General features: G+C 41.8%; 2 protein-coding genes and 1 long non-coding RNA gene across 9 annotated transcripts in view; 2 read left to right on the top strand and 1 right to left on the bottom strand.

Moving 5' to 3' along the window:
• Positions 1-19,456, top strand: part of arhgap21a (Rho GTPase activating protein 21a) — a 70,308-nt gene extending 50,852 nt beyond the window's left edge. For 3 of the 7 annotated variants that reach the window (XM_069512051.1, XM_069512050.1, XM_069512047.1), the window contains 20 exons: positions 79-133; positions 1,974-1,997; positions 3,501-5,493; positions 7,609-7,758; positions 7,853-7,955; positions 8,087-8,123; positions 8,472-8,591; positions 8,754-9,053; positions 10,531-10,595; positions 10,686-10,834; positions 11,293-11,435; positions 11,552-11,710; positions 12,013-12,091; positions 12,218-12,291; positions 12,417-12,506; positions 12,596-12,721; positions 12,810-12,851; positions 12,998-13,103; positions 15,575-15,606; positions 16,668-19,456. In XM_069512051.1, the coding sequence (XP_069368152.1) occupies positions 79-133; positions 1,974-1,997; positions 3,501-5,493; positions 7,609-7,758; positions 7,853-7,955; positions 8,087-8,123; positions 8,472-8,591; positions 8,754-9,053; positions 10,531-10,595; positions 10,686-10,834; positions 11,293-11,435; positions 11,552-11,710; positions 12,013-12,091; positions 12,218-12,291; positions 12,417-12,506; positions 12,596-12,721; positions 12,810-12,851; positions 12,998-13,103; positions 15,575-15,606; positions 16,668-18,338 (5,518 nt within the window). In that variant the 3' untranslated portion in view covers positions 18,339-19,456. Of the gene's footprint in view, positions 1-78; positions 134-1,973; positions 1,998-3,500; positions 5,494-7,608; positions 7,759-7,852; positions 7,956-8,086; positions 8,124-8,471; positions 8,592-8,753; positions 9,054-10,530; positions 10,596-10,685; positions 10,835-11,292; positions 11,436-11,551; positions 11,711-12,012; positions 12,092-12,217; positions 12,292-12,416; positions 12,507-12,595; positions 12,722-12,809; positions 12,852-12,997; positions 13,104-13,673; positions 13,955-15,574; positions 15,607-16,667 lie in introns of those variants that run through there. The other 4 variants (XM_069512052.1, XM_069512048.1, XM_069512049.1 and 1 more) reach the window with 3 other exon arrangements.
• LOC138405223 (uncharacterized) overlaps positions 14,683-25,435 on the bottom strand; it is a 23,693-nt gene continuing 12,940 nt past the window's right edge. Inside the window, exons 2-3 of the long non-coding RNA XR_011238891.1 lie at positions 21,060-21,111; positions 14,683-18,332 (exon numbers count right to left, since the gene is read on the bottom strand). This is a non-coding gene — a long non-coding RNA (uncharacterized lncRNA). The remainder of the gene's footprint in view (positions 18,333-21,059; positions 21,112-25,435) is intronic.
• apodb (apolipoprotein Db) overlaps positions 20,664-25,435 on the top strand; it is a 19,392-nt gene continuing 14,620 nt past the window's right edge. Inside the window, exons 1-3 of the mRNA XM_069512055.1 lie at positions 20,664-20,817; positions 22,363-22,478; positions 22,582-22,703. Coding sequence (XP_069368156.1) covers positions 22,368-22,478; positions 22,582-22,703 — 233 coding nt within the window. The 5' untranslated portion in view covers positions 20,664-20,817; positions 22,363-22,367. The remainder of the gene's footprint in view (positions 20,818-22,362; positions 22,479-22,581; positions 22,704-25,435) is intronic.

Below are 25,435 nucleotides of genomic sequence, written 5' to 3'. Positions count from 1 at the left end.
GGCTCTCCTCTGATTGACCTCTCTGTTATTACACTTTCTCTATTTCTCTCATCTCCCCCTCAACTTTTCATTAATCAGTGATGCCTCACTGGAGCTCTGTGTGATGCCAAAGGATGAGGACATTTTGCAGCTGGTAAGCATTCGTCAGTTCATATTGCACTATTTTTAAAAAATTTAAAAACAAGTTATCCATAAACAGTTGTATTGTTGGTGCAGCCTCCATTTTAGACTTTGACTTTTATCCGTTTGATCTCCTTGTGATTAAAATAACTTTTTCAAGTTTTGGCAAATAGAGCAAACTGTGGTTAAAGGGCAGTAAAATAATAATTCTGTTAATATTTCAAATTAAGCTTATTTCAGTTTCAAGTTTATACTCGACTCCAGTTCAATACACAGACATGAAATAGATGTTTTTATCTTTACATTGACTTGGAAAGAAAGAAAATAAGCAGAATTCCCAAAATTGTAACTCAGAACAATTTCTAAATTTGACTCCTCATTGATAACATGGACACAAGCTCCTCTCTTTCCAGTCTCCAGACATTATTGAGTGGACCATTATTTAATCCTGATAATGATGAAGAAAAGCACTGAATATGAATCCATACAAAATACGGCGGAGTTTTTCTGAGCACTATAATGCGTCCAGTGTATTTCTGATCTTGAACATGAAGCCTGGTATCGATCGTCTCATTGGTTGATGTGGACGTAGGTGGGCTGCGTTTCTAAAACTGTCAACTTCAGAATTTAGGGATTTAAGAACTACACACACACACACACACACAGCCAGCTCACGCCATCCGTCAGCCCCACAGACGATAACGCAGCACCAGACCACGTCAAACCAGTCGCCACACGAGGTTATTCACCTCAGTTTGAGAAATCCTCTTTCTTGGAGCAGAGAACTGAGTCAGATCCCACTGTGTTGCTAAATTCCTCACATAGCTTGTTAGCTTGGCCGCAGCTTACCAGATGCCACAATAACTTGCTTTTGGCATTTTGGAATGAGTGAGGACTCACAAGGCTCAGGATTTCAAATGAGCCATTGAGTAACGCATGAATTGCCAGCCGGGTTTTTTTTTTTTGTACATTTTATTTTACAGTTGTTTATAATCCGACTGCTGTGAGACAGATTTTCATGGTTTAAACTGCTCTTAATGCGCCACGAGACAAAGTCAGTATTAAAGTAGAGAATAATATACATACTCTCACATTTTCTAAACAGTTTAGTGTAAATTAGCAGAGTTTCTATTAGTGGGGTGGTGCAGTGTAATATACATAAAGGTGTCTGTGTCTGCTCTTTACCGGTTTATGTTTTCGTGTTTTTTGAGGCATCGAGCCCACACACTACCGGAGGGAGTGCAGCTGCAGTCAGCTGACTCGCCTCTCGGTACACTGTTTATAGGAGCGAGCGAGTGAGCGAGGGAGGAAGCCAGTGCCGCTCAGGCAAGCGTGTGTTTATGCTCGCCCAAAAGTGAACGTACGATAGGGCAGCGTCGATCAGAGGAGCGGAAAGAGGCTAGTGGAGAGCGTGCGTGTGTGTGTTTGAGTGTGTGCGGCTGAAATGCCTCAGAAGCCAAAGAGGGGGAGGAGAGGTACCGCTGTGAGCAGGTGAGAGTGACAGCAAAGGGAAAAAATGCTGAGTGTGTTGAGAAGAGAGAAAACCTGCTTATTGTAACAGCAGTGAGTGTATGTGGGGTAAGAAGAGGAAACAATGGGGATGAGCACAGAACCTCTCGGAGGATATTCAGGTCTGTGAAGGACACCAACACTGCTGAACCTCACGTCTACTCTTTGTTTCTTATTCTTCCACTTCCACTCTCCGACTGCGATTTCTCGGCTCGTTCCTATTGCACGATGTATTTTTAGCCTGTGCTGAAGTCACTGTCGTCTCCCCACGTGTCATCTCCACCTGTTTACTTCTCTTTATTCTCTTTATTCTCCTCTCTGCTTCTCTAACCTGTGGACTGCAGTTTTCCAGGGATATCACAGCTCTGGTAAGAAGGGAACCTGTACTAACCAATGACTTTCCTTTGAGTTCTCTGTCCGGATGATTCGCAGGTTTTCAATCTCAAAAAGCCGTTATGTATTTCCCCTCCTTTACTAGGATGAGCGTATGCAGGTTATTTTTTGCCTTTTCCTGAACAGCAGGTTAAAATAAAGCCGAGTGCACTGGAAAAAGAGATATCGTCTGTCAGCGGTACTCAAACTTTCCTCATTCAAGAAATTAGTTTCTATTTGCCTGCATGGCCTATGCAAATGCAGAGGGAGGGACCAGGCTTGAGACTCACTGCTGCTGCTGCTGCTGTTTGTGCAATTGTAACTTGACACCTCAGGTAGAGAGCCATCGATTAAAGTCCAGCATCGTAACGCTCCCACTTTTCATTTTCTCAAGAGCTCTTGAGCTGAGAGGATGAGGAAATATAACGAGGTCAGCGTGAAACCAGGAGATTTTTCCGAGGCTGTCCTTGACGATACTTAACTGGATAGTGAGCAGGGTTTATCTCCAACGAAGTTTTAGGGATTTTCTCTGAGTTTTACTCAAGGAAAGTACCTTAGTTACAGTGACAGTAGAGTTGTGGAGCCATGCTGACAGAAGTAGCGTTAGCTGCCAACAGCAGGCAGAGACGTCCCCTGTTCTCCCTCTCCTCATGCCTCAGGGCACCAAAGGTGGGTAAACCCCTGCCGCTTTAATCCGAACTTCTGGCTCCGAGGGTTTATTCTGGACTTTCCAGCCTTCTTTTTCTATTTGCTGTCCTTTTTTTCCACTTTTTACCCACATCTGGTGCTTTTTATGATAATTTGTAATATGGCATACTGTAATATTTGTTTGCCTTCTCCTAGGAGAAGATTGAGAAACTTTCGAGAACAATTGTTGAGTTTGTTTGGAATAGAATTTCTGGAACTCCGTGTCTCTTAAGCATGTTGTTTATTTATACAGAAAGACAGAATCCAGTTGTGGGACTGTCACTTACTCTTCTTTGAGGGACTGCAGTCACATTGTTTGTCTTGCTGATAATCACATTAAGCAAAGACAAGTCAATAAGTGACACTTTCAGATTACCATTTTTTCTCTACTCTGAAAATGCAAGCAGCCACATTGCTGTGGTGCAGTTGAGGTATTTTTATAAACAAAAGACTGATACTGAAGGAGATGAAGTCTTAGGTTAGATGTGTCACTATATCAAGTGATTTAAAAAATAGGTTGCCCTAAAGCTGTACTTTCTGAGCAGGGAAATCAAATGAGAGCCTAAATAGAACAGTCTTTGTATTGTCGGCTATTTTTGGATGTGCATTTGCAGCAAATTTTTCATGGCAGAAGTCTGATAGCTTCACAAATAGCTCTGCAGCACTCCCTGGTCTTTTTACGTTGCTGAGAGGGGTCTAATGTATCCTGTTCCTGGTTGGGCGTGATTGTCTCTGGCAGTTTAATGTGATCTATTTTAGCTCTCAAACCTCTCTGCAACCTAAGTGACATAATGTCTTATAATCTCTTGCAGGCGTATTCCCAGGATGCATACCTCAAAGGAAACGAGGCGTACAGCGGAAATGCCCAGAACATCCCAGAGCCCCCTCCCATATGCTACCCTCGGATAGAAGTGAAGGCAACGGGCATGGCCCAGGCATTAGAGCCTGCCCCGGTCAATGAGACGCCTCGAGGGCCAGCTCAGGGACCAGGAAGAAGAGGGGGGACCACTGAAAAGAGTTACCGTGTGGAAATCCCTGTTCTGCCGTCAGCCCCATCCCAGCAGACAACAAAGTCTCAGACTGTGGTGTGTGTCTGTAATGACAATATGAGGACAGTAGCCATGCCTCCTGATCCAGTTGACAGGGGGCCCTGGGTTGCTCGGGCGGGCCCTAGTCACAGGACAGAGGAAAACCGGTACAGTTCTCCAGCAGATTCTGGATCAGCCAGACCCAGACCCCTTATTCCCTCAGTACCTGGGGGTGCACAGTTGCAGTGTCCCTCTTCTCGTACCGTAGAAACTCCAGTCTGCTCCCCGTCCTTAAGTTCTAGACCTGGTGCGATCTATGTGGACCCCTTATCCCCACCTCCACGGGCACCTGTCACTGCTGCATCACCGGACACGTTCTCCACTGCTGTCTCACCCAACACCAACCACTACTCCCCCTCTCCCACAGCCTCAATCACCTCCCCACACCAGAATATTGACTGGAGAAATTACACCACCTATAAGGACTACATTGACGCCAAGAGGCTGCACACGTATGGCTGCCGCACCATCCAGGAGCGCTTGGACAGCTTGCGTGCAGCTGCTAATTCTAATTCTGCGTACACCCAACAACGTACACCTCCCCCTAGTAGCACCAGCCAGAGAGGGGCATCAGTCTCCCAGGTCAGACAGAGGAGCATATCCAGTGACCGTGGGATGGATGCAAAGAGTCCGGGTACTACAGTGACAACTCCATTACGTAGCGCCTCCCAAGAGAGGCTTGGAGGTGGAACAGAGAAAACAATACCAAACAGGAAGTGGCCTCGAAGCGCTTCCCAGGATGCTCTGCCCTTCTCCTCCCCGACAGGCATTACCAAACCTCGGGCACGGTCTTGTGACTACCTGGGCCAGCAGCCTGCAGAACCAGGTGGGGTTGACAGGGCAGAGTTTGAGGACAGGTTCCTGCTCTGTCGACAAGAAGAATCCAGAACCGGCAGGCATGGAGCAGGCCTAAAAGTTTTACCTCATCTAAACAGGAGTCTCCCTGAGAATGAAGGACGAGGAAGTGGATTATCTAACTCACCTTTAGCTGCTCCTGTGTTTACTAAAGGTACAACAGACTCTGTAATACCACCAAGGACAGACGGTGTCATAATGAGACCCTCACGTCTGCCTGTAAAAAATGTCATCTCAGACTCTTTACCTGCCTTACCCATAATTAAAACCACAGACCCTCTTAAAGACCAAAGAGCTGCCGTCACTGGCAATCATCTGAGCTACCCATCTCCTCTGCACCTCCAGCTCAGGAGCAGGGCTGACAGTCTGAAAATGGAGAATAGGTTGGAGGCTGTGTTGGCAGCCAGGTCCTCCTCTTGCTCTGGTCCGTCCTTTAAACTGCCAATGCAGAAACAAGTCCAAAGCGGAGTTGTCCCTGCTTCCTCTGGTACCTCCACCACCAATGGAGCTGTCACCCAAAGGCCAAAGGTAACCTGCACATCCGCCAGCTCACCTGTACGGACTAATGGCGGTCTTGCAGAGGGAGTAGAAGGACCTGATGCAACAGTAGTGGTCCTAAGAAGAGACAAGAAAACCGAACCTCCTCACATTCGCCCTCCGTCCTATGTACTAGCCGTTAATGACTGCAGTGGAGGAGTCACTGATAAATCACCACCGTTGGTGAAGGCAGGTTCTGCAGATGCAATGTGCTGGATGTCAAACGACGGCTGTAGGGAGATGCATTTAAGGAGGCTGGGTGACACACGACACACGTCTGGATCCAATAACCTTGATGACTCCCTGGATTCAATCCCCTTTATAGGTAAGACTGCACCAAATCCATGAATTCACCTTTTAGAATTTGTTGTGGCACTTGAACTCAGGATGACATTGTGTCAGGTGTGTGGTTATTATGTGCGAGTGCCACACTGTTCTGCAGGCAACCATGATGTATTCAAACCTCTGTGTGTGTGTGTGTGTCTGTGCTGCAAAGACTCACATGCCAGAGACACAGACACACACACACTCACACTCAATAGACCCGCCCTCCCCCCCAGTGTTGCACAGCGAGAGAAACCTAAGAATGTCCCCCTAATGGACTGTGACATAACAGACAAAAAAGGTCATTCCTGCAGCAATCTGCTTCAATTACACTTCATAGTACAGTTCCAAACAATAAGTGGAACAACTGCTGTATGTTTAGTGTGGGCAAAACATTTTGTCCCGGGAACATCGCTGTGCTGTTCAAAATGTTGTTTACGTCGAGGAGGAATCGTAGTTATTTTCTTTTTATTGTGTTTTCTGTTTCATTCATTGAGCGGCAGAGTAAAGCAGAGCGCTGTATTCGCTTGTTGTGTTGTTTAGACTGAAGTATCGTCTGAAGTGGCTTCCTTTGTGTCATCTCACATCTGAGCCCAACAAGCTCGAACTCAACCTCCAATCTACGGCCGTGTCGCCACTGGTGACTCATAACCAGCCAATGAGAGCAGCTCTTGTATTTGTTGTCCCAGAGCCTGCAGGGGTTAATCGTATCGTTTTCTAGCACCATTTCCTTCCTGTGCACACTTACAGTGCATTTAGATCTAGATTAGATTTTATCTTTGCACTTCCCAGTTTTTTATTTAACACCAGAGATAGATGTTCTGTTTCTTTTCCAGAATGTGAGGTAAAATAAATGAAAGCAGTGTTTTACTTTTTGATTTTGTGCATGGTTTTCATTTTACATTTTGAGAAAGATGTTGATTGCCTAGCATCAAGTTGATCTCAGTTATATTAGCTAGAGCATAAAAACTTGAAAAGGGGGGAACAGGTAGCCTGGCTCTATCCAAAGTGGGTTTTTAAGTCACCAACCATTTAATTTGTACAAAACTGCTGCGTAGTAACAAGAATTTAAGGGTATTAAGTATTAGTTATGCATCTGATACTAAGATTTTTGACTCAAGTTACGCTGAGCTCAACATCCCCAAAAGATACGATACTGATTTCTATCTTTTCATACAGATCTGGAAAATGGATGAATGGATCTATGTTGTTCTCCAACTTCATTTTAAAAGTTAAAGTCTTGACATCATACGTGTCAGACATCAGTGGGTGTCTCTGTCTTCCCAGAAACTGGAATAAGGGGTATACAAATAAGTGATCTCATGTAATAGGCATTGGTCTGAGTCGTCAGAAATGAGGTTTGTGGTATCATGGGAGATGTTTTTTCCAGGTTCGAGGGGAAAAAGATTTCATAGCAGAAAGATAAACATTTGAATCGGAACAATCCTTAGACAGTTGTATTTCCTTACATTAATTAAAATAAAGATTTGAAACCAGTTTTCCAAAAAGAAATCTCCTCTAGTTATCACAAGAAATAATAATTGAATATGCATTTTGCATTTTGCTTTTTGCTCAATTTAATTCTAGACAGTGTCCAGGAACATAATATCTGGCTGCCTGCATCACCACAGCCGCAGATATGATTCATTTCTGTCAGTGTTTGTTGATCGTGCGCGTCTCTTAATTTGTTTTTAGGGCTCGCTATCCTGCTGATACTGCATATCAGATGTTATGACACACTGCTGTCTGGGGTGATGTAATGTTAGCCGACTACGTTGCATGTGTGTATTCAATGGAAAGGTGTTCCAGCTTATCTGAAAAGAAACACGTATTTACTCTCTGACTGCATCGCTCTTTTCTTTTTTAGCTCTTTATCAGAGCACTTTACAGCCGTCTGCTGAAAGTTGAGATAGCAGGGATGAATTAGACATTGTGTATTTATTATTTTTTTATTTGCAATGAGATGTTTTCCCTTTATTACAAAGGTGTATACGAGGTCAGAAGAGTTGAATCCTGCCCATCCTCCCATTTAAACAATAAAACGTTCTATTCTTTCGTGGTTTATTTGCAGTTTACAGTGATGATGATTTGACGCTCGACACTTTTCTGTCCTTAGATGAACCATCCAGTCCCAGTATCGACCAGGACAGCACCATCCACATCCCTGCCTCTGCCGTCATATCTGCAGCACCCATCATCACCACGATCCCACCCAGCCCCACCTCGCCATCCCCTCTCATCCGCCGACAGCTGTCGCACGACCAAGGTATTATATTATCTCAGAATGTAAAACTAGTTTGACCTCGATATCACAGCTCATGGCCACTTTTTCAAATGATTGTTTGACCCTCTCTTAATAGATTCTCTCCGTCTCACAATTATTGAGTCAGATTCTGGTACAAAAAATGAGCGGTCCAAGTCGTACGATGAAGGTCTGGATAACTACCGGGAAGAAGGCAGAGGGTGAGAGTCATCACACAGAAGAATGAATGATTTGATGTCATGGGGGAAAAAACTGTCCATATTATTTTAAAAACTATTTATGTTCCAGCTCTTTGAGTTTATTTATGGTTTTTTTTGTCTCTCTCATTTAGGAGGTCTTTAATACCTGGTCTGAAAGGTCTGCGGAGGGTGAGTCCAGTCTGGGTTTTTATAAATCATACATTTGTTCCTCAGCTCTGTGCACCTGCTACCTGCCGGGTTTATCAGCTCATTAGGTCACACCCAGAAGATAAAACTTTACAGGAAATAGTGATGTAAAAGCAACGTCAAGGTTTTTTTTTTTAGTAAATTATTGATTTAGAGGGTGTGGACATATATTTCTTTTTTCGACCTTAATATGGTGGATACTTTAAAAAGAAGACATTGAGATGCACCAGTGGAACTCTTGATTTATGTGAATGGTTCCTGAACACAACTGGTCTGTTTCTAGTCACATTTTATCTCCGTCATTCCTTCCATCTTCTTTTCTTATCACAGGCAGTCGACAGGTCTTCAGAAGATTCAGGCTCCAGGAGAGATTCTTCATCTGATGTCTTCTGCGACGCCACCAAGGAGGGTTTGCTGCATTTCAAGCAGTTGAACACAGATAAGGGCAAGGTGTGCACCGTCTCTACATCATATATATAGTAAAATATATCATATATATCATCTGTTCGAACTTAAATCTGCCTTTGACCTTCTTGCATGAGGTCTTGTATGTTACGATGTCATCGATAGCAGCAGTTTTTTGCTTTGACTTAAACTCTCCATTTTCTGCAGCGTGTCGGTGCAGGTATGCGCCCGTGGAAGCAGATGTACGCCGTGTTGAGGGGCAACTACCTCTGCCTGTATAAAGACAAAAAGGAAGGGCAGGCTCACGCCAACTGCCAAGCGGTGGACGAGGCCCTGCCAATCAGCATCAAGGCCTGTCTGATTGACATCTCCTACAGCGACACCAAGCGTAAGAACGTGCTGCGGCTGACCACGTCGGACTGCGAGTACCTGTTCCAGGCCGAGGACCGGGAGGACATGCTGGCCTGGATCAGAGTCATACAGGAGAACAGCAACCTGAATGAGGAGGTGAGATTTTCATCAAGATCTATGAATTATTCCCTCAGAAATCTGAAACTCCTTCTCTTGTGATGTTAAAGTGAAAAAATATTGCTGGATCTGTCGCGTCAGGTTCTTTCTCGACTCGTGTCCCATCCCAAGTCTGTTTCGTTGGTTTAGTGTCATCTTGCTCATCAAACAAAAGGACAGGAGTTAAATTGTTCTCCAGTCACTGATTGGTTCTACAACATGTGAGTTTTTACCTGGTTGCGATAGTCGTGTCTGGAGGCGTTGTGTTTTCAGGTTGAGTCTGTCCTCTTCTCGTGAACACGATATCTCAGGAGACGCCCTGAGGGAATATTGTCACGTCTGACACAAATCTTTACTTGGACTCGAAGATGAACTAATTTTTGGTCACAATGTTTCAGACAAATATCTTATTCGATAAAAATGACATTTTATATCTAAAAGGCTAAAGTTCTATGTCACCGTGACATAATAATGTTCTGCAGAATCACTCGGGAACAGAAGGGGAGAGCGATACTCCCCCTGCGAGCTGACAGGTCGGCGGAGGCGAACAACTGCACGGCCGTAATTCTACTTTTATTATGATTTTATTTGCAGACTTTGGCAGCTTGTACAGTTCATCAGTTCTCAGTAAGGCAGCTGCCTCGGGGTCTTTATGCAGGTCACTGTGCCAGGGAACATCCTCTGTTATATCACTTGTCACTGTAACATTACCTCTCATACTGTAGAATATTCCATTGTTCATTTCAATAGCTGTCGTGTCCTTTTGACCTCGTAGCCTCTTTTGCTTTAGAAAGAAATATTTTAGCAGCTAAATTCACAACAACGTTCCTGCTTCATTTCTGTCGCAGCGCAGATTTATTACATTATATTATATTAAGGTATATATAAGGTATATTGAGGTGTGTAGATCCTCTCTGGTAACATTTTCATGGAGGAAACTTGCCCTCATATCCAGGTCATTCCCAGGTTTTGATTATGCAAAACTAAAACATTAATCATCAAGCAAAAACTCTCATCAAATGGGGTTCCCTGGTCTAATTCAAATCATTTGGAGGTCCTTGGGTGTCTTTTGTTATTATTATTTTGAAATAAATTGTAAATGTCTGCACAAACATATTTAAAATTCTTTTTCTAACGGTGAACTGTATCTGGCAAAGAAAATCAGATCTGTCTCAAATAAAACATTATTAGCATTTAGCATATATTAAATATTTCCTTTCTTTACGCTCACTCCACTTAAAATAAGCAGGTGTTCTCCCATTAGTAATTTAATTCCATCTTTACCATCTTTTGACGTCCACATTCCAAAGGTCTTACCTGTGTCACCCGATAGCAGCAGGTCAGATCTATCACGGCCTGACGGGGGTTGAAAGGAGGCGTTGCACCTGACGCCCTAACCATCATCTTTTGTGTCTCATGTCCATTCTGTTCTGCTCTCTTCCTTCCTCCCTTCCTTCCTCTTTTCTTTCTTTTTTAGAACGCGGCCTTCACCAGCCATGACCTCATCAGCAGGAAGATCAAGGAGTACAACACCTTGATGAGGTAAGGGCAGAGAGGAGGGGGGGGGGGGGGTCCTGACAACCTCACTGTGTAGAGAGGCTCATTCAGCGCTCATGTCCTTGTCTCGTTCAGTCCCACCGGCAGCAAGACGGAGCCGTCACCCAAACCTTCTCGCCAGTCGCTGAGCATCAGACAGACGCTGCTGGGAAGCAAAGGAGAGACCAAAGCAACAAGTCCGCACTCACCCAAACCTGAGCAGGAGAGGAAGAACATGCACAAAGGTAGGAAAAGAGGAAGAGAAGCACAGTGTCTGTATCCAGTGGTCTAAACTTGGGCTGCGAGATACGACCAAAAATAAAATCAAACTTTTCGGTCACTAGTTATCACGATAAATTTCACATTATTTCTTTGCTCACTTTGTTTTGGATTTTGATTGAACACTTGATCTGAGGTCGATCAATTATCATCAATCATTTATCACTTATTAACATAATGTCACAATGTCAAAGAAGGTGAAAAACAAATCCTGAATCCAGCCCCTGTGTTGGATCTGCATCGTAATTGTTCGGGTTCTTTCCTGAGCTGCGTCCTTCCGCCAAGTTTTGTAGAAATCGGTTCAGTAGTTTTTATATAATCTTGCTCACAAACAAACAAAGCGACCTCCTTGGTGTCGGTTATTAAAGTGTTTCCTCTCCATTAAAACATCTGTATTCTCATTCATTTCACTCTGTGCTTGCAGACGACACCAGCCCTCCTAAGGATAAAGGGACATGGAGGAAAGGCATCCCGGGGCTGATGAGGAAACCTTTCGAGAAGAAGCCGTCTCCTGGCGTCACGTTCGGAGTGAGGCTGGACGACTGTCCTCCCGCACAGACAAACAAGGTCTGCACTGACGTCTTTCACAAAAAGACACTTAACATTTACGTTTATAAAGATATCATCTACCTTATCTGCACGTCCAACAACCACATTCTTCTCCTCTTTTATATATCGTCTAGTTTGTGCCTCTGATTGTGGAGGTCTGCTGTAATCTGGTGGAGGAGAGGGGGTTGGAGTACACAGGCATCTACAGAGTCCCGGGAAACAACGCAGCGATCTCCAACATGCAGGAGGAGCTCAACAACAAGGGCATGAACGATATCGATATCCAGGATGATGTGAGTCACTTCATTGATCCTCTGCTGCTTTAATTAGACTCTCCTTGAAGTCGTGGAAGTGCTGAACCTTTGTTTAGAACTCGATGACATTTTTAAAGCTGCAGCTAAAAGGCTAAAATAAGGTTTTAACATTGAGTAAATAAGTAAAGTAAATATGGCAGATGTAAAGCTGCAATGTTAAAGAAAGTAATGAGGAAAATGTTATGAGTTCTTTCTTGGCCCGTGTTCCATCCTTCCACCGAGTTTCAAGGAAATCCGTTCCGTAGTTTTTGTGTAATCTCACTGAAGTTTCTGTTTGACAGAAATGGAGGGACCTCAATGTGATCAGCAGTTTACTCAAGTCCTTCTTCCGCAAACTTCCTGAGCCCTTATTCACTAATGGTAAGCTGTTCCAAAAGATCACCTATGCCCTCTAGTGGCCAAAAGTTCTAACTACACCCAAAGAAAAAAGTTTTTTACGTGAAAGCTTTGAAAACTGTAAAAATGAAAGTTGTTGTCCACCCACAGATAGATACTCAGACTTCATAGAGGCCAACAGAATAGAGGGCCCAGTGGAGAGACTCAAAGTGCTCAAGAGGCTGGTGAGTAGTTTATTTTATCCTTATGTTCATTTTATTTATGATATTTATTCCCACCCATATTTGTTTCCATCTGTTGTTGCATCCTGTCATTTTTGTGTGTTTGTTATTTGACGCTTTGCTTCCAGCTTCATGAGTTACCAGATCATCATTACGAGACCCTGAAGTTCCTCTCAGCTCATCTGAAATGTGTGGCTGAAAACTCAGAGAAGAATAAGGTAACTTTAACTCTTTTAAAACCAACATTCGTTCTAACAGAGAATCTAAAACTTTCTTAACCTCTTAAACTTTATTTCTTGTGTTTTAGATGGAGCCGAGGAACCTGGCCATCGTGTTTGGTCCGACTCTGGTGCGCACCACCGAGGACAACATGACTCACATGGTCACACACATGCCCGACCAGTACAAGATCGTAGAGACCCTCATTCAGAATGTGAGAATCAGAAGTTTCCGTGTTCTCTTCACCGATCCTCACATATAAACAGAAAAACTAAATGTCTCGTGTTTTATTTTTCTTCTAGTACAACTGGTTTTTCACTGAAGATGGAAATGGAGATCCAGTGGTGGGTACAAGAAACTCTTCTTCCTGCTCTGTCTTTAGCTCTGGTATCATCAAATCAATTAAGATACTTGATTTATCTAGCGAGAGGTTGTTGAAAGCTCATGAGACACAAACCAAAATCTGATGAGTCCACTTTCCTTCCTGCAGACTGTGTCCCACGAGGTGAGCGCCGTGGAGTCCCAGCCCATCCCCAACATCGACCACCTCCTCACCAACATCGGCCGTACCGCCGCGTCGCAGGGTGAAGTATCAGGTAACGCGCTGCCTCTGGCAGAACCGACTCTGTGGTGGGTTAACCTTTCTCTGTCCTTTCACTGCTGCTCGCTGTGGTCCGAAGAGAGACCGGTGGTGTTTTAAAACGACTGACGGATGTTTATGATAACGCTGCTTCTTCCTCAAGTCCAAGCTTTCCCCCCTTTTTGCTTCTTTGGCTGTTGCCACTAGATAGAAATGTCTATGGCTAACCATGAGTCCAAACGCCTGTGTGGGTTCCAGCGGACAATTTATTAGCGTCACAGAAAGGACGTAATAAATTGTCTTGTTTTTCATTTGCTTTAGGCAAAAATCCGCAGTATTAGACTTCGATGTTCTTTACCTTTTTCAATCATCCCTCGTTAAGACCTCGTTTCGGTCCGACTCCGCTACTCGGCTGTGCCCCCTCCCCTCCTTTATCCTGTTGCATTAACACGGCATGTTCTTTCCCACGTCAGAGAGTAGATGTTTTTACAGCGAAAGGCGACCTGTGATTCCTCTGTCTCTAGTGAGGCTCTGTCGGGTGTCCTAAAGGCTTTCCCAGCATTCACACATACTGATCTTGACACAGGCCAAGTGGGAGGAGTCTATCACACCATGATGTCACTGATGGACTCTTTAATGTCCGTGATGGACAGCTGGAACTGTAGGAAGAAGGAGGACTGTTGCCCCCAGTGTAGCTGCCTAGTCTGCAGGAACCCGCAGTTCTTTTAAGCACAACAAATACCAAAGAGAAAGAAAGAAAAGAAAAGTGGTAAAAGCAAAGAAACCGTGACGAGAAAGGGGAAAGGAAGCGGCTACACGGTACGGTACAGTGTCCGGTGTTGTCTATCAGAGTGTACCTAACACGGGCCGGTGCTACTGTCTGAAAGGCTCTCCGCTGTCTCTCCTCACTGTCCTGCAAGCTTGCCAACAGGAGAGATAGCATGGTATGGTTTCTACGTCACAACGTCCGTGTGCACCTGCATATTGTGCCATCTTGTGTATTGTAAGGGGTGTATAGGGGGGCTTGGCTATGTCACACTAACACAAAACAAATTTTAGTCAGAACCTGAGGACGTTATCAGGAGCTTTGATTTCAGAGCAGGTGAGGACTGATCATAGGTTTTTTTTATTTTATTTTTTTTCCTCGCTGACACTCTCGTTCTCATGTAGTGTCTCATGTAGTAGCCCCTCTGTGACCCCCCTGTCACTTCGTTTTAACCTTTCAGTTTCCTCCATAGCCGTCTCTGTCATCGCCATGTCATTGTTGTCACGGCAACTCATGTCACCACCACCCACCGCTCCATCAATTCAGCTGAAGAGTGTCTGTCGGTATCGAACGCCGATATACTTGATTGAAATGCGTCGGTAGTAAATGCCGATATTAGGGAGTATAAAAAATGTTATACAGATTTATCAGCTGATTAGATGTAATTAAACAAATAACAGTTCTTAGGTCATTTTTAAACTCTTAATTAATGTAATTGAAGCTTGATATTATTACAATTTAACCATTAACTTTTTACAAATAACTAAAAAGAAAACACAACTAAATATGTAAAACTTAAATGAAGAAAATCTTTAACACAAAACAATAATTTTAATTAACTTTATTTACAAAGCACCTTTCAAAAGACTGTTACAAGAAGCTTTAAGAGTTCATGAAAATTTAAAGGCAAACAATAGGAAACAATTAAAAGCAATCTGAAGATCACATAGCAAATACAAAAATGTTACAGATGAAACTAAGATAAAATTAAACAAAATGATTCCGTGAGATCGAAACTATAAAAAATTTATATAAACATTCAAATAAAACAATCCAACTAAAACCACAGACTTTCTTTATAACATTCACTTATGTCATCATCAAATGAACCTTAAACAATTTGGAGATTTGAAAAATTCACAAAGCGGAAAACAGCAGGTTTTTTTTGCAGCCCGAGAAAAGTTTCCATTTTCTTTTTACCAAAAACTTCAAGAGGCTCCAGGTTAAATGCTACGTTTAACATTTGACAAAACAAAAAGAAAAACATCAGTAAAAAAGTATTTCACTTATCGGTTTCACACATTCTCGTCTTCACGGCAGCGTTTGCGTCTGTGTATCCTCGTGTTGCATGGCACATTGTCTGCTCCGCTGTCAAGTGTATTTGTTGTGGTCACGGCTGAAGTTGCACTCAGTATCACAGAGACACAGGAACATCCGTGTGTGTTGGAGTCGGGAAAGAACGTCACCCACATGCCTTGTAGACGTGGACCTGAGTGTAACGTAGAGCTCACCCGTCCCTGTGTGCAGCATGGCCCGTTCACGTCGTCTGCTCATGTCGTCCTCCATCTTGTGTGTGCGGTTATTTTTCTTTTCACCAAAGCACCTGCTTCTTCTCATCCACTTCTCCTTTTTCCTCCCACGTTCACGTTCACATGTTGCTCTACATTCGTTTGTTCCTGTGTTGGATCTGACACGTTCCCTCTCTTCTGTTTTTCTTGCAGATTCACCGACCAGTGACTCGGCTAAATCAAAGGTGAGTGTGTGTGTCCGGGGAAAATGCTCTCAGGCCTCGGATAGTGTAGGATGAGGGGAGGTAGGTGCCTCCACCTCCAGTCAACATCAGGATCAGATAAACGTTCCTCAGCATAGAGTTAAAAGGTTGTTTCACCCAAATCACACGATGACAAAACATGTTCTCTCTTTGTATTAAGCCATGCAGAGTTCTGAGGGATTAAGAGAACATAAGAGAAAAGCTAAACAGTCGATATTTTAAACGACAGCAAATAGCCCTCAAAGTAACAAGGAGAAAACGTTTGATTTTTTTAAAAGCTGAAATCTTAAAAACCTGAAGAAATTCTTTAGTTTGTATTTGCCGACATGAAAATTTAATTTTACAGAATAAACATCGAAGAGAAAATTTATTTTTCAAATTTTCATAACTATTTATTTTGTTCATTTTTATTTATTTATAGTTAAACTATAAAATATTAAGAAATACGTATATCGGTATCGTCCAGGCTCTAAATTAAACCTACCTCATGGCAAAATACCGCTAAGGTGAAGTAAAAGAATGTTTTCTGTAACTTGGTTGAAACAAACCTTTAAATTCATTAAACAATTAGTCAACAAGCTTCTGCACAAACAGTGAGCCGCAGCACTTCATGCCTAAATCTCCAGTGTCTTTAAAAGTCCATAATTATTCCTGCTAAGTGAAAAACAGATTAAATATTCCAGTCTCAGAAAAAAACTGAAAAATCATCCGGAATGTGAAAAAGCAGCTGCCTCCATCATCGCACTGCTGCTCCGTGGCTGCTTCTGTTCAGCTTCATCGCCACATCACGTCAGAGCTCAGGCTGCTGCTGCTGCTGCTGCTGCTTTAACGCTGGCATGGAAACAATATTGTGCTTCCTGTTAATGACACTCGCTAATGTTCCTCTCTCTGTTCACTCCTCTGGTTTGTGGTGCTTCATGGGAGCAGGTGGAGTACAGATTTAAGTTTCCAGGCAGGGGTGAAGGGGTTTTTCTTCTCTTCGACGTGATTACAGTGCAAACTCTCATTTTTGGGTTCCTCTCTCTGCCGTTTCCTTTTCTCAGGGTTCCTGGGGCTCAGGGAAGGACCAGTGCAGCCGAGAGCTCCTGGTCTCCTCCATCTTTGCTGCAGCCAGCCGCAAAAGAAAGAAGTCAAAGGAGAAGCCGCAGCCGAGCAGCTCAGATGACGATCTGGACGCCGTGTTCCCCAAAAAGGAAATCCCTGGCCAGAAGCCGAACCACCATCTCCAGGCTGAGGCACAGAGCGAGACTCGCCTCAACGCCAAGCAGCAAACCCAGGCCGAGGAGAGGAAGGAGAACGGGAGAACTGTGGAGCTGATGCCTAAAGTCAAGAGAGAGCATAGACACTCCTTGTTCCTGAAGGAGAAGACTCCGCCCCGGCACTCGTCTTCTTCCCCATCCCCAGTCATCTGCGGCTCGCCGAAAATCAGCCACCAAACAGCTCCTCAAGGGAAGTCGTCCCTGTCGGATCCTCCGTCTCAGCAGGATGAGAACACCTCCGACCTCGGGACCATGAGCTCCGGAGCATCAGTGCCACGGTCGAGACCGAAAAAGTGGTCTGGAGGAGCGCCCCCCGACCTGCCCGCAGGAGTGTGTATCGGACAAGGAGGAGGTCCCGGGGCGTCCGCTGGTGCAGAGGTGAGCTCCATCACCTCGGACTACTCCACCACTTCCTCCATCACGTTCTTGACCGGAGCGGAGTCCAGTGCGCTCAGTCCAGAGCTGCAGGGTGGGGAGGAGGCAGATGACGAACGCAGTGAGCTCATCAGCGAGGGACGACCCATGGAGACGGACAGCGAAAGCGACTTCCCGGTGTTTGCCCCCGGGGGTGGCAGCAGCCAGTCCACGCCCCGCCCAGAGCAAAGTCAGGAAAAGACAGAAGCAAGAGACGGAGGTGCAGCTGACGGCGGCATCGTGCCAAAACTTGAAGCGCGCCGCCTTTTCCCGTCGCACAGGATGATCGAGTGCGATACCCTCTCCAGACGGTGGTCACTGAGACAGAAAACAGACAGCGAGTCCTCGATGGAGGGTGTGGCTGGAAGCGGGGAGCGCAGCAGCGGGAGGTCTGAGTCCTCCACGCGGTTGTCTCGGGTCCTGGAGGTGATGAAGAAGGGCCGATCCACCAGCAGCCTCAGCTCGTCTTCACGCAGCGAGTCGGAGCGTGCCGAACCAGCGTGGCACCTTAAAATCACAGAGCGGCTCAAGTTAAGGATACGGACATCTGCTGACGACATGTTCACTCAGAAGAACCGAGCTCCGGATGCTCGCGCTAAGAAGAAGAACATCCGACGGAGGCACACCATGGGCGGGCAGAGAGACTTTGCGGAGCTGGCGGTCATCAACGACTGGAGGGAGCAGGGCGGCAGGGATCAGGCGGCTGATCTGTCTGTGCTGGACCACCTCAAACCCAGATGTTCCTCAGAGGACTTCTCCGTCCAGGACTGGATCTCCAGAGAGCGCTGCCGCGGCTCTGAGCCGAGCGTCGAGCTCGCTCCGAAAGCCGTGCCCGAGGACGATCCTGCAGATGCTCAGGGCGTCGCACTTGAAACGCCACCACCGCCTCCCGCCACCTCGGACGCTCAGCCGCCGGCAGGGGAGCACGTTAACGGAAGCGGGCCGCAGGTGAAAAACAAGGCGTCCCTCGGGGCGGACGCTCACCCACACAAACTCTCTGGAGCACAAGTCGTCCGCTCGCGGTTCTACCAGTATCTGTGAGGACAAAAAAAACGAATGAATGCGTAAATGTGCGAATGTGGTTATTTTAGCGAAGGATACTGCACAATATTTTTTCTACAAAGTAAACTTTATGTATCTACTGTACATACTGTGTATAGGCTTACATGATTGTTATTGGAATAATGCTGAAGAGATGTTTATGTGTATTTCCACTGACTCGTCGGCCATACTGGAAAACGGACACAGAAAAAAAAAAACATGGACTTCCTCCTGAACAGGACTCACGAAAGAATGTGACTTTGCTGTTGATGTGATGTTTAAATGACGGAAACGGACTCTTGACGATTGTTTCGCAGCACTAACGAAAAATAAAACGGTTACTGAAGAACGCAGGAGGAAATCTTTAGAAATAAGGAATCTCGGTTCAGTTCTTCCTCTTATAAACGGTATGAAGAATGTATTACTCGCTCCTTTTTTTTGGACTAACACTAGTTGCTTCTGACAATATTGTCATTTTTAAAACAATGTGTATGTATTTTTGTTTTGCCTGTACTTGAAGTATGTGGGTTTAGTCGAGGGCTGCTTTCTGAGCTGGGTGCTGTGGGAAGTTTGTGGGTTTTTTTCACAGCACGGTCAAAACAGCCAGATATTAGCTTGGAGGGTTATTATAGTTTTATCAAATAAAGACTGAAAAACATTAACGAAATACTGTTACTATAGTATGTAATGCTTGGTGCAGTAGTTTCTTTTGTCGAGTTATAGTCCAAAAGAAAACTTTTTACATGTGTTTTTATCTCAAAAAGAAAAAGTGCCTCTTTTTGTTTTCTTTTTTAACGGTTTTTACCAACAGTTGTCAGGATGAGGAAGAAATTTGAAAAAACATTTTTAGGAGGAAAATATTTCACAGGCATTCCACAGGTTTCTGTTTTCCTGTTAAAACTCATTTCAAGTTCATGTCAGTGTTTGTTTTATTTGACTTCTACAGCTTCACTTGTTTTTTCACGTGCAGTTCAAATGCATGGGCGAAGAAAAGGACAAAAAAAAAGAAACTGCATGAGACAATGTTTTGGTGAACATCTGGCCTGTGTACAGCAGAACATGGTGCAATGCCCTCTCTCAACAAACACTGGAAATAAATAATCTTTATTAGAGTCTCATTGTCTGTTTGGTCTCATTATTTTATACACTGGAAACATCTGGAATTGAATTATAAGGACATTTATTGTTCGTAATGTGCCAGAAGCTTTTATTTTGCAGATGATCAAAGTGATAGGAAAGTAAATATGCACATAAAATTTAATTTAAAGTTTGAATAAATGCGAATCTTTCTAGTATTTGCATCATCTGGAAGTATAAGAAATAAATCACATTACTACGACCAAATGAGTCTTTTCATTTTCAAGAAACATGGTGGAAAGGTTGTGGGAACTATACTTTAAATTTGTATAACTTATTTTTATATTTGTATTTTTACGACAGATATAAGTAATAATGCTGAGGTCCTTTACTTGAACTTACTTTATGTTAAACACCAAGAGTTTGGTTAAACATATTTTTGTTAATATTATATATGTTACATAGTTTTTCTCCCTCAGGATTATTAAGTTATGGTTTTAAAGCATAATTTAAATTTACAGATTCCATTTCATTTTTTTTTAAATCACTCAGAGAAAAATAATTTTTTTATAAAATTGCTTTCGTTTTGTTTATCTGGATATTCTATTACTGTATGAAAATATCACAGACCACAGTTATGAGTAGCCTGTTTGTTTTGTGGACATTATTTTCTTAAAAACAGAAAAACTTTTCTTCCAGATCCGGATTTATCATTTATGAAATAAATAAACATGAATAAACATGTGAGGCAGTGGATACTGCTGTGAAACTCAACAATACTATAGTTAGAATATTATGATATAAAAGATTTGATGGGAAAGGTTGGTTGTATATTAATTTTAAAGTTTTCTTAATGATGACATCACACCTTTCAAAGAAAATGTTATAAAAGAAAATGTTCTAAAAGAGATTTTTTTGTTTTACTTTGGCTCCACCTAGTGGGGAAACTTAAAACTTACACTGCGACAGACCAATTTATAATTTATTTTATTTTTTATTTATCTGAATATTTTAACACTAAATAGAAATTAAAACTCACTAAACTTTGTCCCGAGGTGCTTCACACACACAATCATTCATAATCTTATTAAAAAACAAGTTCTGAAGATTAGTACTCGAGTGCAGTAACGTGAATGAATCAAATGTACTCAACCCTAAACACAGTGTCCTGCGAGATTATCATTGTGTGTGTGTGTGTGTGGGAATGTGCGCATGATGACAATTATCTAATGAGCGACGCAGCATGAACTCACTCCCACTTTGTCTGAGCTGCTGATAAAAACAGAGCGTCAGATTCCAGCTCTTCAGACAAACGGAGCTGCAGCTTTCAGAGCGACACCTGACGACTGGACGTCTTCAACACAGACACTCACTCAGTCACTCACACACTCACACTCCGGAGGTAAGTGAGATTACTTATGTTATTCTAAACTTCAGCTTGTCTGAGACGCTTCTTTAAAAAGACCTGATTATTCTCTGTTTCATGGCTTCACTTGTTTTTCACTTTGTTTCCTCCTCTGTCGTGGTGAATTAATATTTAAATAATCTGCACGAACAACTATCAATGTTTCTTTCAAATTAAAGATTTAAATCCTCTGAGATTTGATTGTTATGTGAGACAGTGAAAAGGATAAGTTGACTCACCAGTATGCTACTGTTGTGTGAAACCAGGAGAACAGGTTTGGCGACACGTGACCTGCCAAGAGAAAAAAAACTTGAAATTACATATTTTTACTTTGCAGTGAACTCTACACAGCGTTACTCTGCAGGAACAATAGAAGCTGAAATGTAAATTACTTCAGGAATGTAATTGTTGACGCCTTCGAGGCTCCAGAGAGAAACTATGTTCAGTTACCATCCTTAAAAACTTGAAATGTTAAATTATGTAACTAGAAATATTATGTAAAAAATAAAACAGAATATAAATTGTCAAACATCAGTTTGTTGCAGCAAAATAATCAAACACAATAAAAGTTGATTAATTAATCGGCCAAACTTTAGTTCTCAAGTTCTTCAGATTTTTTATCAGACACTTGAAAATGCTGTATATTCTTTACAGAGTATATAAACTAGATTCTGAGGTTGATATTACTTATTTTTTACACTCAGAAGTTTCACAACTCAGAAGAAACTAAACTGTGAAACGACAAACTAGGAAAACTTCTCAGCGGAGAAAATAACTCTGCCGAGGCCGAACAGCCGTCAAAAAAAACATTTAACATCGGGAGTTAGGACGTTTTCAACCCTCGATCCCTCAGAGAGTAAAGTTAAGACAAACTCCTGGATCTGCATCAAACTGTCAATACGACGCAGCTTTTGTGAAATTATATAAAAAACAAACCAACACAGACAAATCACTTCTTCCTTGGTGGAGATAACGATGCAGAAAAGATGTGTTTATGTTTCAAGTACAAAAAAAACCATTCTCTTCAAGTTCTGTATATCTGCTTGTACTCGTGTTTTCTTCTTATTTATAATAAGATAAGATAGTAACATGTAATTCGTCATAGTGGTTTGATAACATCACAAAATCACAGACAAGTGTCATATCTATAAACTCTAATCTATAAACTCTAATATTATCGTCTTCAGCCCCAAACATCCACATCGTTCCAGCTCGAGGACGAAGCCGATAAAAAGCAATTTGTTTTTTTGGTTGTTATCAATTTGTCCTCGAAACATAAACCTGACTCCTTTTAACTGAATGTATTATTTGCAAACACACCAGGATCCGGTTTTATAAGGAGATAAAGAAAATTACTTTACCAACAGAAACCAACAAATATTTGAAGGAAGATAATGAAATGAATTTTCAAAGGTTTCAGCTACAGAGAAGATTTCCGGTGTCACGTTTAGTTCTTATTTGTTGTCACAGTTCATACAGTAGGGGGCACTGCTGCAGATTAGTTCCTTTAAACACAAACACATTTCTTCTTTGCTCCTGAAGGAAACATGTCTTCCCTCTACCTCCTCCTGCTGCTGCTCCCCCTGGTGGCAGCTCAGACATTTCACTGGGGTCCCTGTCCCACACCCAAAGTTCAGCCTGGCTTCAATGTCGAGAAGGTGACACAGATATCAACCATGTGTTTCAATACTCTACGTGTACAAACACACAACTGTACGTACATAAACACGCAGTAATACTAAGTAATATCTGAATCCACAGTATCTGGGGAGATGGTATGAGATCGAGAAACTTCCGGCCTCATTTGAACGAGGAAAGTGCATCGAGGCGAACTACTCTCTGAGGAAAGACGGAACCATCCGGGTGCTCAACTCTCAGTTCTAGTGAGTTCACACAGAAACTCCTCGTGCTGCTGAATCTGACTCAACGCTTCAGGTCAACATGTTCTTTGCTCTGTTTCTGAAAAGTTCCACATTTTTAACAGGTTCACTGAGAGATTTTAAAGATCCTGAGCTAATTAAACAAACGCCAAACGTTAAATGAAGGGGCGATCACTTGCACAGTCACATGACACATGTAGAAGAAGAAGAATGAAACCAGTGAAACGCTCAAATATAACGTGATGAATCTAAAGCTTGACTTCACTTTACACAGATTCATCATTCTTCAACTCTCCGTCATCAGGTCTCAAATCAAATGAAATCAAAGTTCTCCTTCCACCAGCTTCACACAAAGTCCAAAGAATCCACTACAGCAGGTTCGAGTTGTATGAATAATTATCAGGTATCGTGATACGACAAAGTGGACGATAATATCATGGTTCTACCTTTAGAAACGAAGCGTTAACGAGCCTGGACATCGACTGTGTATATGTATATAAGTACTTATACAATACATACTTTTTTATCATATTTCGGATGACATACTAACCTATGACTTTTTTATCATATTTCGGACGACATACTAACCTATGACTTTTTTAAGCGATTTTGGACGACATACTAACCTATGACTTTTTTAAGCGATTTTGAACGACATAGTAACCTATGACTTTTTTATCATATTTTGAACGACATGCTAACCTATGACTTTTTTATCATATTTTGGACGACATACTAACCTATGAATTTTTATCATATTTCAGACGACATAGTAACCTATGACTTTTTTATCATATTTCGGACGACATACTAACCTATGACTTTTTTAATCGATTTTGGACGACATACTAACCTATGACTTTTTTATCATATTTCGGATGACATACTAACCTATGACTTTTTTATCATATTTCGGACGACATACTAACCTATGACTTTTTTTAATCGATTTTGGATGACATACTAACCTATGACTTTTTTATCATATTTTGAACGACATAGTAACCTATGACTTTTTTATCATATTTCGGACGACATAGTAACCTATGACTTTTTTATCATATTTCGGACGACATAGTAACCTATGACTTTTTTATCATATTTTGGACGACATACTAACCTATGACTTTTTTATCATATTTTGGACGACATACTAACCTATGACTTTTTCAAGCGATTTTGGACGACATACTAACCTATGACTTTTTTATCATATTTCGGACGACATACTAACCTATGACTTTTTTATCATATTTTGGACGACATACTAACCTATGACTTTTTTTAATCGATTTTGGACGACATGCTAACCTATGACTTTTTTAAGCGATTTTGAACGACATAGTAACCTATGACTTTTTTATCATATTTTGAACGACATAGTAACCTATGACTTTTTTATCATATTTCAGACGACATAGTAACCTATGACTTTTTTATCATATTTTGGACGACATACTAACCGATGACTTTTTTATCATATTTTGGACGACATACTAACCGATGACTTTTTTATCATATTTTGGACGACATACTAACCTATGACTTTTTTATCATATTTTGTACAACATACTAACCTATGACTTTTTTATCATATTTCGGACGACATACTAACCTATGACTTTTTTATCATATTTCGGACGACATACTAACCTATGACTTTTTTATCATATTTTGGACGACATACTAACCGATGACTTTTTTATCATATTTCGGACGACATAGTAACCTATGACTTTTTTATCATATTTCGGACGACATACTAACCTATGACTTTTTTATCATATTTCGGACGACATACTAACCTATGACTTTTTTAAGCGATTTTGGACGACATACTAACCTATGACTTTTTTATCATATTTCGGACGACATACTAACCTATGACTTTTTTAAGCGATTTTGAACGACATACTAACCTATGACTTTTTTATCATATTTCGGACGACATAGTAACCTATGACTTTTTTATCATATTTTGAACGACATAGTAACCTATGACTTTTTTATCATATTTCGGACGACATGCTAACCTATGACTTTTTTATCATATTTTGAACGACATAGTAACCTATGACTTTTTTATCATATTTTGAACGACATAGTAACCTATGACTTTTTTATCATATTTTGGACGACATAGTAACCTATGACTTTTTTATCATATTTCAGACGACATACTAACCTATGACTTTTTTATCATATTTCAGACGACATACTAACCTATGACTTTTTAAGCGATTTTGAACGACATACTAACCTATGACTTTTTAAGCGATTTTGAACGACATACTAACCTATGACTTTTTTTATCATATTTCGGACGACATACTAACCTATGACTTTTTTTAATCGATTTTGGACGACATACTAACCTATGACTTTTTTAATCGATTTTGGACGACATACTAACCGATGACTTTTTTATCATATTTTGGACGACATACTAACCTATGACTTTTTTATCATATTTTGGACGACATACTAACCTATGACTTTTTTATCATATTTTGGACGACATAGTAACCTATGACTTTTTTAAGCGATTTTGAACGACATAGTAACCTATGACTTTTTTATCATATTTCAGACGACATACTAACCTATGACTTTTTTATCATATTTTGGACGACATAGTAACCTATGACTTTTTTAAGCGATTTTGAACGACATAGTAACCTATGACTTTTTTATCATATTTCAGACGACATACTAACCTATGACTTTTTTATCAT

This window comes from Paralichthys olivaceus, chromosome 17 (genome assembly GCF_024713975.1).
Source record: "Paralichthys olivaceus isolate ysfri-2021 chromosome 17, ASM2471397v2, whole genome shotgun sequence".
Classification (NCBI taxonomy): Eukaryota; Metazoa; Chordata; class Actinopteri; order Pleuronectiformes; family Paralichthyidae; genus Paralichthys; species Paralichthys olivaceus.
The sequence above is the reverse complement of the archived record's forward strand: the minus strand, read 5'-3'. Positions and strand labels throughout refer to the sequence as shown.